The sequence below is a fragment of the Heterobasidion irregulare genome, assembly GCF_000320585.1.
Source record: "Heterobasidion irregulare TC 32-1 unplaced genomic scaffold scaffold_02, whole genome shotgun sequence".
NCBI classification, from domain to species: domain Eukaryota; kingdom Fungi; phylum Basidiomycota; class Agaricomycetes; order Russulales; family Bondarzewiaceae; genus Heterobasidion; species Heterobasidion irregulare.
This window is the reverse complement of record NW_009258198.1, coordinates 1101788-1118966: the sequence shown is the minus strand read 5'-3', so window position 1 is coordinate 1118966 and position 17179 is coordinate 1101788. Positions and strand designations below refer to the sequence as shown.

Here is a 17179-nt window from a genome sequence, read left to right as displayed (position 1 = left end):
ACCGGCTCGGTCCTTTCTATCTCAACCTCAGCGCTCAGACTGCGCTCAGCCAGGCCCGGTGATCCTATCACATACTGTCACAGCACAACTTACCAATGATCCTTGTCTCTGAGCATCGTCATCATCGCCATCATCACCGTGCCAGAATTCTCTCGGTTCATGCTGCAAGATGATGTTCCTTCTTGAAGTCGTCGACGGAGTGGTCGATGAAATAATCCCAGGTTGGGAATCTATACTGCGTCGCGTCATGACGCAGTTCCGGGTAATGTGTCGCGATCGCCTCTACGATTCCATCATACACGACCTATCCACATCCAAGACGTTTCGTTCTAGCGTGAATCGAGTTGTCAAATACTTGGCTTTATACCACATACCTTATAGCCTGCCTCATTCACATGTAGACCGTCGTACAGGTATTCCTTCAATGCGCTTTCCTCCTTCCCCGCTGCCTCCCACAGCTTCGTCCATGCATCGACAACTGGAAGACCTTCCTTTTTTCCGAGCCTAACAACCTCCTCCGCATAAGTCTGCGTCTTTTCGAAGAGCCTGTCTAGATCCTTCGGCGGGTCACGGCTGGCAAGGTCGGCGCCGCGCTGTTGTGTGTTCACCGGCGGCGCAGATATCAAGATAATCTTGGTATCGGGTGAGTAGTATGGAGAGGACGGTGATTGAACCATCTGGATCATTTTGAGCAGGTTCTCGGTGAAGCGGGGGAGCGGGACGTGTTGCGCGGTTCCGGGAATGCACGCGTCGTTGGCACCGAACCAAATGGTGAGCAGCCGCACAAGGGGGACGTGCTGTTGCTCGTGCTGCTTTGCGAAGATCTGGCGGACAGGAAGAGAATCAGTCGCATCGAACGAATCGCATAGGAGTGTAACAGAACGCATCTTGCGGACCTGCTCGAATACGGGCAGCGCCCATTCTGTGTTGTACCCCGAGAATCCACGGTTTAACACGTCGAATTTACGTGCATAGACGTCTGTCGATGTTCAGTGACACGAACGTATCAGGGAGATCACTGTAATGTCACTCACGAGCGAGGCGTGCACCAATCCCATTGAATTCCCAAGCTCCCTGGGTCAGAGAGTCTCCGAACAGCATGATAGCGTCTTGATATGTAGCTGCCATTGCTCACGATGTCTCGATGGAAGAAAATTGTAATAATGAGAGGATGCGGGTCTGACTTAAAGCGCAGAGCGATGGCCATCGGGCACCTATAGATCTGAATTTCTCCGTTCGCTAGTCCAAAAATGGGCATTCGCCCGGTAGGATCAACATCCTTCAGTGTCTTTGCTCCACACCGCGCAAGTTGTTCTCTCTCCAACACCGTCCTGATCACTGCTTGGCCGTCCATCTCGAACTCTTGACTGGGCAACACCAACGATTGTATTCTGAACGAGTATCAATGTCTGCTCAACCTGCGGCTCGTGCAAGCCTCGTAATAGCTTGCAAATTGCCGCGCCTTCTTTGCCCGGATCGACCGAGGCAAAGCGATCGACATACGTGTCTCGAACCTCGATACCTCTCGATATTTTCTCTCTCATCACTACCAGTCTTCTCATATGATGCGATCTCTGTCATGCTGGCCCTCTTCCAACTCGCCCGACCAGATACGAGTCAAGCTCAGTCAGGCTCAGTCACGCGTCTTTAGTTGGCTGTCATTCAGATGACTTTATTTCCCGCCGCTCAAAGCGCAGCTGCTCTTCACAATTTCCCACCCAGCTAGGCCGAAGAAGCTGCTATGACGGTGCGTATATATCTTTGGCGAGGTGCTAATGGAAGTTGTGAGTCCCACGTCTCGCCAACGCCTTTATGGGGCAGTCCTGCCGCCTGGTCCAGCCACGTTGGGCCGCATGCTTTGCTTGTTCCATGCCGAAGCGGCGAGGAAACCTCGCTTGGTCCGGCAGTCATCATTGTACGGTGGCACGGAGAGTTTGAGGCGGGTTGACCAATGCGAATCATTTGCCGCCACCCCTAATGCACTCCTATATATACTCTACTCAGAATTTCTGAACCGCCTGTGCTTCCGCATCTTCATCTCACACCAGTAATATGTTGTTCCATCTTTTTCTGCCTCTTTTTGCCGTCATGTTCGCCTCCGTCATTGCGATGCCTGGGCCCTCTCTTCACGCTCAGGGTGTGTTCTGAGATTTCAACTGACTAGCTATTTCTGACATCTATCTGCTGCTAGCTGTCTTGTCTCGACTATCCCTCATGGAATACGTCCCTATTCAAGACTTCATCAACCCTGACTCGGTGTCCTATGCCAGCATACATACAGATGATATCTCTGATCAGCTGTGTCCTTCCGGGCTGAGCGTATGTCCATTCGTGAACCAGGCGGAATCACAACCGCAGGGTTTGGCGTGGAGCGAGACGTGGACTCTGGACAACCTCGTCAATCATGGCTTCAACTGCCCGAACTTCGACCGTGATCTCGAGAATTGTGGTGGATGTTCGGTGTTAGATGCTACGTCAGTACAACGATGCTACCTGAACTCTGCTAACAAACAGTGTTGATCTGATCAACGTTTCGATTCTTCCTTCCGCTAGCTTCAATTGCTCTGATATTTCTAATGCTGTGAAGACTTCGTGCGTAACCGGTCGGTGTATAGTTGGGTCCTGCGATGAAGGGTACGCGATTTCGTATATGCAAGATCGATGCGTGATCATGAACGATTGATCTGATGAGCCGTGTATGACCACCTCTTTTCGCGTTATGATGGGCTGAATATAGGGTTGCCTCGATCTACTCTACTTGTACTCTTTTCGTAATTCAAGCAACTGGGTTAATTGCGCCTTATGTGCGACTATCTGTCGAAAATCAAAACAGCTTTTTGTGGTGACGTGGGCACAGTTTCGCGGCATTTCTACATGATACTCTAGACTTTCACGCCTTACTGTCATATTGAGCGTCGATAGGGGAGCTTGTTGTTCGTTGCTTGGCAAGAGCTTCAGAATTCAACAAGAGCAAACAACCGTCTCACGTGTGAAATAGGACTAGCCAAATTTTGCAGTCTGCTGAAGCATCTTCATTTCCTGTAAAGACCCCGTCTGGGGCAGTCCTACGACTACAATCATGTCAACTACTCTCCCACTCTTTTGGAACTTATCATCCGCCAGTAAGAAGGAGCGTATTGACGCGTCTGTCAAGCTCATCAGCGCGCTCGAAACTCTTCAAGTATCGTTCGTTCCAAAAGAGCCAAGCCTGGCTAGTGAAGACGAGGAAGACGATGAGGAGGAGGTTGACGAACACGAAGATAGCGATAAAGCGGCTCTCAAGAAGGAGGAAGCCAAGCTGAATTTTTTGAATGCGGGGGATGTATCGTATTCGATTCGGCGGTTAGTGAGGGGTTTGGCGAGTCCAAGAGAGAGCAGCAGACTTGGATTCTCGGTTGCGCTCACTGAGGTATGTCTTCGTTGCAACTCGGTCCGCGCCCTTCTGTTTTTTTCTTATAACTTTACTTTCTTCCACAGCTACTTTCCCGCATCAACACAGTGACATGTTCACAAATCCTTGCACTCATAATAGATGCTTCCACAACTCAAGGCTCCGCCTCCGGCCAGGAGGATCGGGATGTTCTTTTTGCTCGTCTCTTCGGAATCACCGCACTTATCCAGTCCGGGCTCCTCACTCGCCAACAGCCCCTTCCCTCGTCCGGCTCCGCATTGACAGAGGCCAGCAGCCTCACAGGCTACGTAGATGTGCTTTCGGAGCTAATTGCTCTTGGGGAGAAGAAATCGTGGCTGCGAGAGAGCGTGTGGTGGACACTGGGTCTTGCCGTTGACTCGCTTCACGGGTCTGAGGCGCCCTGGAGGGAAGATGCCCTCTCCAAAACTCTTGATGTAGTTTTCGTGGACAATAAGACCTGGACTCCGGAAAAGCTTGCTCTTGCTCTAAAGCTGCAGAAACTGTGGCCGAACCGCGAATGGCGCAAACTTTTTGCACCGATGCTCAAACATGGGCAGGTGCTGCACACAGGGAACATGTCGGCGTTATCAAAGATTTTGAAGGTCATTGAACGAAAGATATTTGACTGCCCGTTTTTGTCAATTAACGATTCACTCTTCTACCTCAGGAGTCTGCCATGGAAGAGGAGGAGGATGGGCCGAAGGTTGGAGGACGCTCTTGGAAACCACAGGTCCACTACGTATGGGACATATTGCTGGATGAGCTGCTCCCATCTCAGGAGAGTGAGGTGACACCAAAGGGCTCCTTTCAAGAGTTTTTCAGGATCGTCGTTGACGGTAAGCGTGATGGTTTTATGCTGTGGGCGGCCTTTACTAATAGTTGTCCTAGAATCCTTATTTGCTTCTTCCGCGTCTATTGAGAGGAAGTATTGGGGCTTCGAGATTTTCAGGAAGGCGTTGCCCCGTGTCAGGGAGTCGGATTTACCAATGCTTTTCACTCAAAACTTCATGCGGACATGGATCAACCATCTTTCAAACTACGACCGTTACCTGCATAGTTTCGCTAAGCAGATTGTGCGCTCTTCTATGATATGAGCCTGGACATTCTGTTAATATTAATCCACACAGGCCACTAATATTCACACTGTTGTTCAAAAGAACCCTGCCATCGGTTTCGCTTTCATTATCCAGCTTACGGGTGTGAACGGAAACCAACAGTTCGACAAACTAACCAAGACGAAGACCGTCGAATCCATTCTGGCCACCATGAACGTGGATGGAATACAAAACTATATCGGGCACCTGCTCAAGCATATAGACGAAAACGACGAGTACGCATCAATTTCGAGTCAAATTTCCTTCTCAAAATAATGTGGCGTCGCAGGGATGATATCCAGGTCACAAATTCCCGCCGCTCATGGATCATCGAGCAGCTCGCAGGGCTTATTCGAAACCACACTATCCCCAGAACTGATGAATGGCTAAAAACTGTTCTCGATTGGTTCACGGTGCATGGCATGTTTATAGTCAAGAAGAAGTCCGAAAAGAGCTCTTTACGCGCGGTATGTTCTCCTAATCACTCACTGACGACACAGCAGGACTAATTACTTTCTTCGTAGTTGCACTCGGTGATATCCCCTCCATTGTCAGACGTTTTGCGAAAGCAATGCAGAGAGCGCCTCTTAAGCTCTTTAGCGGAATTGACGGCCCAGGCAAGCCTGGTCAAGTCCGATGATGAGAAGACTCAGAAGGTAGCTGGTGTTGCTGCAGATGGATTTTTTTGGGTCTCAAAGGTCGTTGTCACGATCGAGCAATTGGAACAAGACTCCAAGCATGTCGAACCCCTCTTCGAGTTTGATGGTGCGGAGAAGGTTATCCACGAGAAAGCACGGGAAGTGGTCACCGGATTGCGCAAGGTCTGTCCTTTTTCCCTTCGCTAACGTAGTGTGACGAATTAAATCCAAATGCTATGAATAGATCACGGGTGACCAGCAGGAGGCGGCCAAGGGCGCTGAACTTCTTCTCGTTTCCTCTGTTTTGCAGCACTATGCTGCAGATGACTCTGATAGCAGGCATACTGAGTCCCTAGAGGTGATTGCTATACGTCATTGTCATTCACATTTACTCATGGTGTTTTCGCTCAGACATGCATCGATGGCGCCTCTCGTTTATTCGCATCGCCCCGGAAGACCACTCAAAAGAAAGCTAACAAACCGACCACCGATGAAGAGAATGTAGAGTCTGTCCCGGAGCCAATTGACGTCCTCGTGGATACCATCATCGGGTTCATGGAGAAAGCGACAGCCTACATGCGCTCCGTTGGCGGACAAAGCTTTTCATTACTGAGTGGAGCTGTGAAGGAAAGTACGGTAGACCTGATCCTCTCTGTGAGTGGATTCGCTCTCGGAAGTTGATATTTACTGATCTGTGTACCAGCAACTTGAGCGTCGTGACCCTGCCGAACTTCTAGCCGACGACAGCAGCGACGAAATGGATGTTGACGAGGATGAAAGTGAGGGGCGCGATGCAAGCAGCGGCGATGAAGACGGAGATGAAGATGATGATGAAGATGAAGACTCATCGTCAAGTGGCGGCGAGGACGATGACGATGAAACTGGCGATGAAGACGAAGATCCAGAACTTCGTAGAAAAATCACTGAGGTCTTGCGGGCGAACGGTATAGAAGCAGCGACGGGTTTATCCGACGACGAAGCAGAGGAAGATCAAATGGACGACGAGCAGATGATGGCTATAGACGATCAGCTGGCGCAGATCTTCCGTGAGCGCACGAAGGGCAAGGGTAAAGGTTAGTTTCCAACCTTGTGCATGACATTATGAGACTGAAATCAAGTATCAGATGGGAATGCACAACGGGAGGCGACGCATTTTAAGAACCGTATCCTAGACCTGGTTGATATATTCATCAAGAAACAACCCACCAGTCCCCTCATCATCAGATTCATCACACCTCTAGTTGATCTCACCCTCGGATCAGGCTCAGACGAAAGGCAGTTGTCCACTAAAACAGCCGGTCTCTTGAAGTCTCGCGTGGGCAAATTGAGGGACGCGCCTTCGAGCGTGGACAAGGATGGCGTGGTCCGAGTTCTCGAGGAGCTGCATACGCGTGCCCGCAAAGTCCACTCGTTGGATGCGTTGGCTACCATCAGTGGATGCAGTCTTTATGTGTCGAAGGTTCTGCTCCATGCAGGGGCAGAAGAGCCGGTACTCAAGGTTTATCGAGAATCCCTTGTCGACTTCATCACCAGGAAGGCGTCGGATTTAAACGCAAAATTCTTCTACGATTTCATCAAGCGCAATCCAGTTGTCGCTTGGACCCTTCGCGGTGTCCTCATATCCGTCACAACAAGGGCAGTGAATGTATATCGCCAAATCCAAGCCTATGGGCTTCTCCAAGCATTGGTCAATCAGCTGCCATCTATTGTGAGCAGAGAAACATATTGTGTCAGCATATATCCTAACAATATATCCAGGATGACCAGCAAAAGGAGATCGCATCCTTCATGTCTTCGTTACGCCAGAATCTTCATGACATCATCTCAAAAGCCTGTGATGAGACGACGCTCACAGCTGCGCAACTCAAGGACATTTTGAAGCTTGCTCTCCTGGCTGTACGCCAATCAAAACGGTGCTTGTCAAAGCCCGATGACTTGTCAAAAATTTGGATGCCTGCCACTTGGATCGTCCTGACATCAAAACTAGCTGGGAACGACCGATTTAAAGCTTCGACATCTCTACAAGCTATGTGTCGCCAGATAGCGCAACTGGTCCAGGCTCCGGCCGCACAGAGCAAGAAGAATAAGATTGCAGTGACGAATACAGATGAAGTTACTGGCAAGAGAAAAGCCGAGGCGAGTGGAGATGACGCAGCGTCAACCAAGAAGGCCAAACGGAAAAAGTCGAAGACGGCTAATACTTCATAGAAGCTTATCATCCGTTCATAGACAACGAATCTATCATTTCCCGGAGTTCTCTATCATTTCCCGGAGTTCTGCTAGAGCAGATAGGTCGCATGGCTCAGCCATGCATTGCTTGAGCGTGCGGGCGACCTTGCGGATCCTGGTGATTCTGTCAGCATATTATGCAGATGAAGGTGAAGGATTGCCCGACTTATTGCGTTTATGTCGCTCTTCCACCTGCAGACGTAATTTGTTCGCATGGACGTCTGCGGCCTCTAGTATGTTTTCTGAGAGACCCGCTAATCGTCCGCATTCGATACCAAAGGACTCTGTCGCTAAACCAGCTGTAAGCCGGTACAGAAAGGTAATCTCCCTGACATTATTGGCTCTCGTCTCCTCAGAAAATCCCATGTGCAGATTCTCCAAGTCGCCTGGGAATCGTCGCTCAAGTTCTGTTGCCACTAGTGGATAATGTGTGATGAACAAAGTCTTGCATCTCTTCATCTGAACGAGATGCTGCAAGACGGCTTGGGCAATGGCCATCTGTTTTGACCCTCTGTGAGCTCCAGGATAAATGGGTCAACGACAAGACTCGTTACCCCATCAAAAGTTGAAGTTCCTCTGCCTAGCTCATCGAGAATAACCAGACTCTTAGCGGTTGTATGGAGGAGAATGTCGCTCGTCTCAGACATTTCGACCATAAATGTAGATCGTCCTCTAGCAAGCTCGTCTGACGCTATATCGAACGCATGAGTTAGACCAATGGACACGGATGGTCACGTCTAGACGTACCGCCCATTCTTGTAAGGATCCCGTCTATCATGCTCATTTTGACTGATTTGGCCGGGACATGAGATCCAATCTGTGCCATGATTGTGATGAGGGCAATCATCCTTACGGACGAACTTTTTCCTCCCATATTGGGCCCAGTAATAATCTTGCTCCTGGGCTTGTCGGCACCCATTGTGACAGTGTTGGGAATGAAGGGGTCCGATCGCATCGCTTCGATCATGGGGTGACGACCGTCTATGATCTCTAAGACGTCTTCATCATCATTGAACTGGGGCTTGACATAATCGCCTTTGACGGATACGAGCGCTAGACTAAGAAGACAGTCAGCGACGGCAAGCTTGTTGACTGCATCGCGCAGCAAGGCATAATAATTTTGTGAAATGTCTTCAAGAAAAGAGGCAAAGGCCTGCTTGGCTGCGTCTTCAAGCAACTCTTGTAACTGCGCAAGTTCCTGAAGCTTGGCATTAATAATTGGCGAACGATATCGACGGACTTTCTTCGTGCTGTAGATGCTGTGTCAGGTCGAGGATGAAGGGCAGAAGTAAACTAGACATTACGAAGAGAAAACCTGCCAGTTCTCTGGAGCTTTTGCATGCTCTTCAGTAGGTAGTTCGATCAGATACTTGTCATGTTGTCAGCTGCTACAATGGCGAATGCACGAACAAGAGCTAACCTCATCACCTTTGACAGTCGTCCACTCGATGCGTGGCTTTCTAAGCACCCTTCTGACTACCCAAGGATATCAGACAGTACATCACGCATCCTCAGTACCGATGACTTACTCGACTTCAATTCCTCCGCTATATCCATTTCTATAGCCTGGATACCCATGTCAGCATTTGAGACAGAGGGATATTTTTCGCAATCAGTCCACATTAATGCCTTGTTGCCCTCAGCCGCACGTTTCAGGTTTATTTCGCCTATGAGGCGTTGAACAGGTTCTCTCAGCCGAGGCAGCGCCGCCATGATTTCATTTAAAATCGGTGAATTGAAGCCAACGTCCGCTGGGCTATCTACCGCATGAAACGCAACAGCGACCTTGTTCAAGGCCGGGAGTAGAACGGACAGCTCTTTTGGAGTGCACTGTGAAACATGTCATCGATGCGAATATAAGGAATAAATTCGAGCGACTCATACTTTGCCGTATTGGATACGACACAGACCTTTCGCTAGGTCAGGCAATCCTTTCAGGACTTGTCGCAGTTGAACCAGCTTCATGGATGGGCTCTCAATGATTTCTTCTACGGCATCTATTCGTTCTTGCAATGCACTTGGACATACCGTAGTCAGCACCTCAAGGACCTAGAATGGAATCAAGAGCACACGACTGACCTCCTGTCCACCAACGGCTTTCCGACCCAATCTCGCAGGAGTCTAGATCCAAATTTCGTTGTCGTGTGATCCAAAACCCACATCAAAGAGCCTTTGATGGTAAAATCTGTTTCGTTGCGGTATATTTCCCTTTGGGCGTATTGGCGATCAGCGTTAGCACACTAGCATGACACATTTCGAAACGGATACCCACAAGTTCGTGAGGGTATTTCCATTCAATAGCATGTGTGTCCGGGTCGTAAATGTGCTGTAAAATTCAGTGGCCAATAGGGCGTCTGTGATGTTAAATGCAGAAAGATATTTGATGCACTCTGCAAGCGCAACAACGACTTGGCGAGGAAAGTCTGTGATGCCCGCCATGAGTTTTCCTAGAAAACAAGTTGAACTCTATGTCATGCCGGACGAAGGAAACGGCGTACCGGAGGCCACAGTTTGAGAGGCTACTCCTGACTCTAGCTTTCGGGCGTAGAAATCGGACACGTACTTGAAAGCATCAGTGTAGGACATTGGGTGTTTGTATCTTTCTACTCGAATTGTATTACCACCCGTCCCATTCCTGCTCAATGGCATGTGAGTTTCCAGGAATCTCGGAGGCAGATACAACATCCTACTGAACAAAATGGTTAAGCATGCGCTCGGTCGGGCTGCTCATTTTCTTGGAAGGCAGCAGAAGTTCGGCAGGCTTCAGGTGTACCATCCGCGTCTGATATGACTCGCTCAATTCGACTTCTGCAGATTGGTACAGTGAAATAGTCACCTCAATTTCGGTGCGCATATGTCCGTCTGAATACGATTATTGACTGTGAAGTCCATCTGAGACGGTGAACGTGCTCACCAATGAACTCATCATGGACGACATCGCCGGTACTGGGGCAAATGACAATCATGCCTATGCAGACTTTCTCGTCAGCGCCCATACCCCCACGGGATTCTTCCACCAAACACATTAAAAGAGGAGCGGTGGACTTGTCCACATCATCTACGGAGTCTATCTCATCGACATATCTGTAATCCATATTAGAGACCCTCAAAAACCGCGACCGTGGATGACAGAGGCCGACTCACGTAGTAGCTGTGTAGAGATGGGTTAGTTCTCGCTCAAAGGGAGCATTGCGGTTGTCGCTCGCTTTTTTCAATGCGGCAGTCTCGGTCTGCTCAATAATGCCAACCTTATGCCCTCTCGATAGAAGCCTGTTTATAGCTTTGTAAGAAAACGTAGCGAACCGACGAACAAAACAAGTTCGAGCAGTACTTTTTGAGATGTATATCTCGGCGGTGGTCAGGAACTGACGCGACTAGGTAGTTATGGTCGGGATAGCATACAATACTCAATTCTTTTGAAGCGATCTAGGGATATAGTGAGTACCTTTTGATGCCAGTCTTGAGAAGAACTTACTTGGGCATCTTCGCCGAAGAATTTGTACTTGTAGCCAACCTCAATCATGAGAAGCACCCCTGGATGCTTCTCCTTAAGCCGTCGAACCTTCAGAACGAAGGATGGCCATGAGAAACAATAGGAAACTTTGAGTTCAGTACTCACCTGCTGCTCTAACGCAGTGTAAGGGAGACCTCTTGGACCAATCTCCTCTACCGCCCTGGTGCGTTTAGCTGGCCCGGCCTTCTTCTTCCCTTTCTTGGATGACGGAAGACCGAACATGGCATGTAAATTCTTGAACTGAGGGTCAAACTCATCCCCAGAAGCCTCCGCATTGTTCGAAGCGGTTTCCTCTTGGCCTTCAGCCTGGCCCTCGCCATCGCCTTCTGACTGGGTAGCGCTTTGGCGGAACAGGTTGTTCTCCAGTGAAAGCTTCTGCGAAAGTTTTTCGCGGACGGCTTTGCGTTTGCCATCTTCCTTTGAGGAAAGAGGAGGTTGCTCAGGCGAAGACGGGTCATATCGCCACTGCTCGGGCGTGCCAGCGCTTGCGGGAATGCGTGGCGGGCCAGCCTCATTGTGAAGCGACGGAGACGTCGGTAGAAATAACGGCTCTGTGGTTTTTTGTTTCTTTGGTGGTTGCGCATCGTCATCGGAGATGGTTAAGTCAATGGATGACGCGGGTCGTTTGCTAGGTCCTGCGGCATGGTGTTCGCCAGCACCGCGTGCTGCTGGGTTCACCTGAGGAAAGAAAGAAGAGAGAACAGGTTGTTTCAGGTGGACATCCTTTCGTGTTTTGTTTGTTGACATGTACGTGGGATGCGAAGCAAGTCTGATCCTCAGCGACGGTAATGACGAAGACGCGACGCGACGGACTCAGCGGACGACGCGCCTTGATCGACGCGTCTCACGCTTTTGTGACCTGTTTTCACCCACATGCAAGCTGCAAGACTCTGCCGCACCCCGCTCTTCAACTCTGCGTGCAGGAGGCACATATGGAGCTCTCCATCCATCTACAGTGCTAGGGGCTTTGCCACGTCCCAAAACCCTCTGGAGGGAGCTCCAGTGACCGCTACAAACCGTGAATGATCCATGCCTTCGTGCGGTTGACATTGTATCTAAACTCTCAAAACCAGGTGCCGAGGCAACTCTCAAACGGTTCTGGAAGACAGTTAACATCGAGCCACAAGGGGATTCTTTAACTGTGAAGTTGGACAACCGAGCTCTGAAGACACCGTCCGGACACCCCCTCCTCGTTCCACAGTACAAGAAACTCGTCGCGACTTTGATTGCCTCCGAATGGGAGAACCAGACATCTATTTTGAAGCATCATGCCCTCCCTATGGTATGTATCAAAGTGCTGTGATCATCGTGCCTGACCGATGACATGCTTTGTAGACTTCACTCACTGCGCGTGCAATTGACGCCATGACAGATGAGGCCACTCGTACAGAGACTCGTGCCGCTCTTTTGAAGTATCTCGATACCGATACAATATGGTGCGCTCGATTCTTAATTCGTACTCACAAATTCATCTCAGGCCTCTTAGCTTCCACCAGGATGACCCTCCACCTTTGGTCCGTCTGCAAGACGAGCACTGGATCCCCTTGTTAGACTGGGCCCGCTCGGAGTTCAACGTCGAAATCAAGACTTTTGACTCCGTCCTATTCCATGCCCAGCCGAAAGAGACGAAACAAAAATTTGACGAAGTGATGAGTAAGTTCGATCCTTGGCAAATGGCAGGTACGTGGCGAACTCCAGTCAGAGGCAATACATCCGTATGACTAACCCCCTTTGGAAAGCCATGGAGCGGGCAACCTACACTACAAAGTCTTTCATTATTGCGTTCGCACTGGTGCACAAACGTATCACCGCGGAGCAAGCTGCGCTGGCCACGCAGGTAGAAGTATCTAGTCAAATAGAGCGATGGGGTGAAGTAGAAGATTGTGAGTCCCGCATACACCTTTTCGCCCTCGCATCTCACATCGCATTTTCTGTATGAACAGCGCACGATGTAGACTATCACGATGTCAGGCGCCACGTAGCAAGTGCTGCCTGTCTGCTGTCCAACCTTTAGAGCCCCATAATCGACACCGCTGCTCTTCGCTGACCGTCATGATTATATACGTGGCTTCATGCATTGAAGGATACATTCTCACACCCTCTCCCCTGCTTCAAGACTTCGAAGGATAGGATTGAGCGTCACGAGTATGAAGGATCATCGATGCTTTGAGAACGATGCATACTTGATGGAATGTAACGCACCTATTGGGTTTCTGCCTTCGCTCATCTTCGACCCTAAAACAGCCAATTCACCGAGGTACGCAGACGTTCTGTACCGTACTGGCGCTCACATCGTCCGCAGCTATCCCGAGAACCCTCAATGGGCAACAAATCCTTTCGCTACCCACAGCGTATTGAGGCTCTCGAGCTACGACATATATTAAGCTGATTTTAAACTCAAAACCATCAGACTTACTATCTGGGCAAACCCCGGCTGCCTGACGACGTCATTGACAAGGCTCTCCAGCTCTGGACGCGAGAGTTTGTATAGTTCAGACGTCTCACGCAAGGAAGATAAGAACAACGACCGTTGCGTTTCCGAGATACCTGCCTGGGGCTCTGTGGATGCTCGTTCCCTAGAATCAGACGAGACTACAGGCACAGGTGGCGGAGGCATCGATGCGTCATGACCGGGAGCAGATGAAGATGGAGGAGACGACGGCGGAAGGGACGAGCTGGGATGCAGGCTTTGCACCAGACTGGAGATGTCTCTTGCTTTATTTCTTCTGACCTCAGAGACCAGCGGAACCATAGCGCCGGAGTTCAAGCGCAAGGTAGAGTTGGTCCTGGCCAAGGGGTTAGGAGACGGAAGAGCAGACGAGAGCTGGGACGAGCTATCCAGAGGCAGAGATGAGAACCGAGATGCGGGATCACGACCAAAGCCAAACGAGGTGACCGAGAGCCCAGAACTAGAGGAGCTTCGGGCGTGGTCAGGTGTGTCGGTGGATAGTCCTCTTGAGAGTGCACTCGGTTGAGGTGCAATAGCGCATAGCTTCGGAGCCAGTGACATTGTCGGATTCAAGTTACGAGCAGGCGCAGAGGCAGGTGCAGAAGCACCGTTTTCTTTACACGGGCACACAACACGAATGCCGTCGATGAACTGCGATGCTGCATCCGGGGACTGAAAGTTAATCTGGAATCGCCGGAAAGCCTGGATATATCCGTAAGTGAGGGAGCGTCGAATACGCGACACCGAGCGATCTTCGCATACTCACACCGGCGGGTGTTGCGCTCTCACGACGATGTAGGTACCGAATCATGACGACGGAATCGCGGTAGGCCGCTCTAAGAGGGGGACCGTGCATAGTGGCGCCCAACGATGGCAGAGAAGAGAAAGACAGAAGATCCAAGTCCTCCTAAGATCAGCCATGAATGAAAGCGTTGTACACAAAGTCAAAAAGACGCGCATATATACACCATCAGTGTCAGCGATACTCACAAAGACGACAGGATCGCGCTGGTCGATGTCCATGGCATCGTTGGCGGGCACAGGGCCACCATCCATATACCAGAGAATCCTGAGCCTGACAGACTCCAATTCACCACGCTCAGATTTTGTGATATCAAGAACGAGGCGCATAAGAGGGTTGAAGAAGTGCTGCCAGTCAGGCTGGGGTGCAAGTGTTCTCTGGCTAGCCTGAGATTCAGAGCCAGCAATTGACGGGGGAGGGTAAGACCTAGAATACTTCACGATATCGAAAGATCCCGTAGACGTCGTGGAGTGCAACATTTCGGATATGATGGTTGGAGGGCACGAACCTACTATTGGACGAATTTGGCACGCGTCAAGCGCGTCAAGTCGATCCCCAAGGTTTTTGCTGCTAGCTACACTGAATCCTTTCTACTACTATTGATACAATTGTGCAGTGTGGATATAAATATGCCTCAAAAAACATCCACTGTCAGTGCTGAACGCGAGTATCTAAACAACTTCAGCTATGTCCGCAAGTTTCCCAAATGCAATCTGTTGCTGTTCCTGGTCTAGAGTCAATGATTGGTCCCTCTCGCGCTGGCGAGCCTCCCACAGAGAACGGTCCCACTCATCATAACTGTCTGTCACGTCCGATATCTCTATCCCTCTGCTATTGGTATCATCGCTTGAAGTAGTCCAGTTGCGGCCATTGTCCCAAACTCGCCGCCTCGCAATCTTCACGCGCTCGTCGAACCAACCACGTTCCCCGCTCCAATCAACAGGACCGTCTCCGTCTCTTGATTCGAGGTCCGATGGACCGAGCGTTGCGACATGGACATAAAAGTCTATTTCCTTCATCCGCGTATCATAGCGTACATCGGGGTCGTCTTTCGTCTCGGCCCAATGTAAGAAGTCTGGCGGCACCGCAAGCTTCTCCTCGAGAACCCGGACGTCTTTTGCATCGATCATCCAATGCGCGGGTGATATTGTCTTGAAAGCACATTCAGGTTTCAGCACGAGTGTATCATCGGATTTTCCGCACCTGATTGGGAAGGCAGTAAAACCAAGTAGCACGAGGGAATGCATAGCAATATGTCTCTGCTTTCGGCCACGCAGGTTCTGGGACGATTGCGGTGCCGGCATCATCCGAAGACAACGGAGACATCGAAACAGGGACGGTAAGAATCCCATCCGCTGGGACGCCATGGCCGAGCGAAACAACGTGGATCTTGTAGAGAGACGTCGAAAGATCAAGTTGAAAGCCAATGACGATTGCCGGCCTGGCAGAAGTACGCCACTCTTCAGAGGACAGAGCAGGGTCGTGCCAGTATGACTGGTCGTTGGCCTCCATGCTATATCCTTCGATCGACGTCCGCGACACAATTTGGACGAGTATGAGCTGCCCCACTTCGACGGGGCATTTATTAGTAGCTTTGTGATTCGGATTCATGACCAATTCTGTCGAAGCTATTCGAGCAGGCATAAAAGAGATGATTGTGAGGAGACGTCATGATGTAATTACCTTCTACGTCCGTATCGTCAAGATTGGCTGTCTTTTGAAGGTCTTGAATCTGAGCGCGAAAGCGCCCATAATCAATGGTCTCGCGAAATTCCAAACCGCGCGCGTAGTCTAGAAGCTGGCCGAACACGGGATGATGACCTTCAGCCAGTCTTGATCCCGTCCAAGCACGCTTTTTCTCCCGAATGTGAGCGTACCTGCCAAAAATGGTTCCTCTGAAGCAATGGTCCTGCCAGGGAAGTTCTCCGCGCAGCACAAAGAGAAGCGTGTAAGCGAGTGATTCCAGATCGTCGCGAGGACCGAGGTCTATGGAAATGAACGATGAGCGTGGTCCTTTGCATATCAAAGACCACTCACCTATACCGTGATGTGCATTGATGCTGGCCCATCTGAGTGTACCGATGACATTACTGCGCTCACTGAAAATATCGAGAGTCTTTGGCTCGCCCACTGGACACGGCCGCGCAATTCCAAAGTCGATCAGATGTATGACAGAGAAGTCTTCGTTGACCATGACATTGTTGGGCTTAATGTCGCGATGAATGATGCGATGTTTATGTATGTGTTCTAAAGCGGAGAGCTGTGAGGAACAGTACTAGTCAATTCATCGTTTCACCAAGGCTCAAGTTAACGCATACCAATTGATTGGCAATATTCAAGACAGACCTGAGAGACAACCTCGCATTCTTGGTAGGGACAATGCTTCCGAGGCATTCATCGAGAAGCTCCAAGGCCAAGTACTCGAAGTGTTCGAATCGCCCGTAAGCAAAGGCAGTGGGAATGGAAGGATGTCCGGCAACAAGCGCCAATACACGAGCTTCATGCTGGAGGATGGTTCGCTGGACTTTGAGGGATGTCCTAGATTTCTTGAGTGCAACGACGCGTCCAGTCGAGATATCTTCCGCTTTGAAGACAAAGCCCTGCGATTGTAATCACGGTCAATCAATCTCACATGCTTCATCGGAACACTACCACTCACGAAACTACCAACTCCAATCTCGACTTCCAGTCGATATGTGCTGCCGGTAGACGTGGTCATTAGTATACTCTATCAACAGCTCAAGATGAATGGAGATGTCACGACTCACTGCTGTGGGGCTACAGCCTTGTCGCGGACAGTGGCACGAGTAAGACACGAGTCAGCGTGTGAAAACTTCCCTCGTGATTGAGGGGGCCAATCACGTTATTTCTACGCCTCGCGTTGAATAAGTCCAGCCTCCGACTCCATACCATCGCTCCATGTTACTGTAAGACATCCGCAAGACCGATTAAGCAGAGTATATAAAGACAAGATGCGCGGAAAGTATCCCTATTCTGTCCTCTTCCTTCTACTCCTAGCATCACCACACAATACCCGTTTA

At 50.1% G+C, this 17179-nt stretch overlaps 7 protein-coding genes across 7 annotated transcripts; 3 read left to right on the top strand and 4 right to left on the bottom strand.

The window, feature by feature from the left end:
• Window positions 1-157: 157 nt before the first annotated feature.
• On the bottom strand, window positions 158-1128 carry HETIRDRAFT_448536 (isoamyl-acetate hydrolyzing esterase-like protein; the record flags this gene model as incomplete). The annotated part of the gene is made up of 4 exons (XM_009544005.1): window positions 158-304; window positions 375-824; window positions 897-979; window positions 1035-1128. 4 exons carry the CDS (start codon window positions 1126-1128, stop codon window positions 158-160), a joined length of 774 nt encoding a protein of 257 aa, XP_009542300.1.
• Window positions 1129-2214: 1086 nt separating this feature from the next.
• On the top strand, window positions 2215-2683 carry HETIRDRAFT_309020 (uncharacterized protein; the record flags this gene model as incomplete). The annotated part of the gene is made up of 2 exons (XM_009544004.1): window positions 2215-2474; window positions 2554-2683. 2 exons carry the CDS (start codon window positions 2215-2217, stop codon window positions 2681-2683), a joined length of 390 nt encoding a protein of 129 aa, XP_009542299.1.
• A 396-nt stretch (window positions 2684-3079) lies between these two features.
• Window positions 3080-7352, top strand: HETIRDRAFT_470426 (uncharacterized protein; the record flags this gene model as incomplete). The annotated part of the gene is made up of 13 exons (XM_009544003.1): window positions 3080-3244; window positions 3299-3409; window positions 3478-4014; window positions 4080-4248; window positions 4301-4485; window positions 4540-4742; window positions 4796-4973; window positions 5031-5327; window positions 5389-5502; window positions 5556-5798; window positions 5848-6217; window positions 6263-6852; window positions 6903-7352. The coding sequence occupies 13 exons, from the start codon at window positions 3080-3082 to the stop codon at window positions 7350-7352; spliced, it is 3612 nt and encodes a 1203-aa protein (XP_009542298.1).
• Window positions 7353-7508: 156 nt separating this feature from the next.
• Window positions 7509-11109, bottom strand: HETIRDRAFT_44359 (uncharacterized protein; the record flags this gene model as incomplete). Its single annotated transcript, XM_009543519.1, is given in 16 exon segments — window positions 7509-7871; window positions 7928-8064; window positions 8121-8623; window positions 8678-8742; window positions 8794-8849; window positions 8903-9203; window positions 9258-9390; window positions 9453-9581; window positions 9646-9837; window positions 9856-10011; window positions 10064-10181; window positions 10288-10457; window positions 10518-10643; window positions 10705-10799; window positions 10849-10935; window positions 10993-11109. 16 exon segments carry the CDS (start codon window positions 11107-11109, stop codon window positions 7509-7511), a joined length of 2748 nt encoding a protein of 915 aa, XP_009541814.1.
• Window positions 11110-11529: 420 nt separating this feature from the next.
• HETIRDRAFT_414451 (uncharacterized protein) lies at window positions 11530-12901 on the top strand (the record flags this gene model as incomplete). The annotated part of the gene is made up of 7 exons (XM_009544002.1): window positions 11530-11559; window positions 11881-11905; window positions 11961-12169; window positions 12223-12323; window positions 12374-12567; window positions 12627-12770; window positions 12831-12901. 7 exons carry the CDS (start codon window positions 11530-11532, stop codon window positions 12899-12901), a joined length of 774 nt encoding a protein of 257 aa, XP_009542297.1.
• Window positions 12902-13204: 303 nt separating this feature from the next.
• HETIRDRAFT_100907 (uncharacterized protein) lies at window positions 13205-14617 on the bottom strand (the record flags this gene model as incomplete). The annotated part of the gene is made up of 4 exons (XM_009544001.1): window positions 13205-13255; window positions 13304-14038; window positions 14103-14243; window positions 14327-14617. 4 exons carry the CDS (start codon window positions 14615-14617, stop codon window positions 13205-13207), a joined length of 1218 nt encoding a protein of 405 aa, XP_009542296.1.
• Window positions 14618-14809: 192 nt separating this feature from the next.
• Window positions 14810-16857, bottom strand: HETIRDRAFT_414449 (uncharacterized protein; the record flags this gene model as incomplete). The annotated part of the gene is made up of 6 exons (XM_009544000.1): window positions 14810-15289; window positions 15342-15766; window positions 15822-16124; window positions 16176-16398; window positions 16457-16738; window positions 16798-16857. The coding sequence occupies 6 exons, from the start codon at window positions 16855-16857 to the stop codon at window positions 14810-14812; spliced, it is 1773 nt and encodes a 590-aa protein (XP_009542295.1).
• Window positions 16858-17179: the final 322 nt, after the last annotated feature.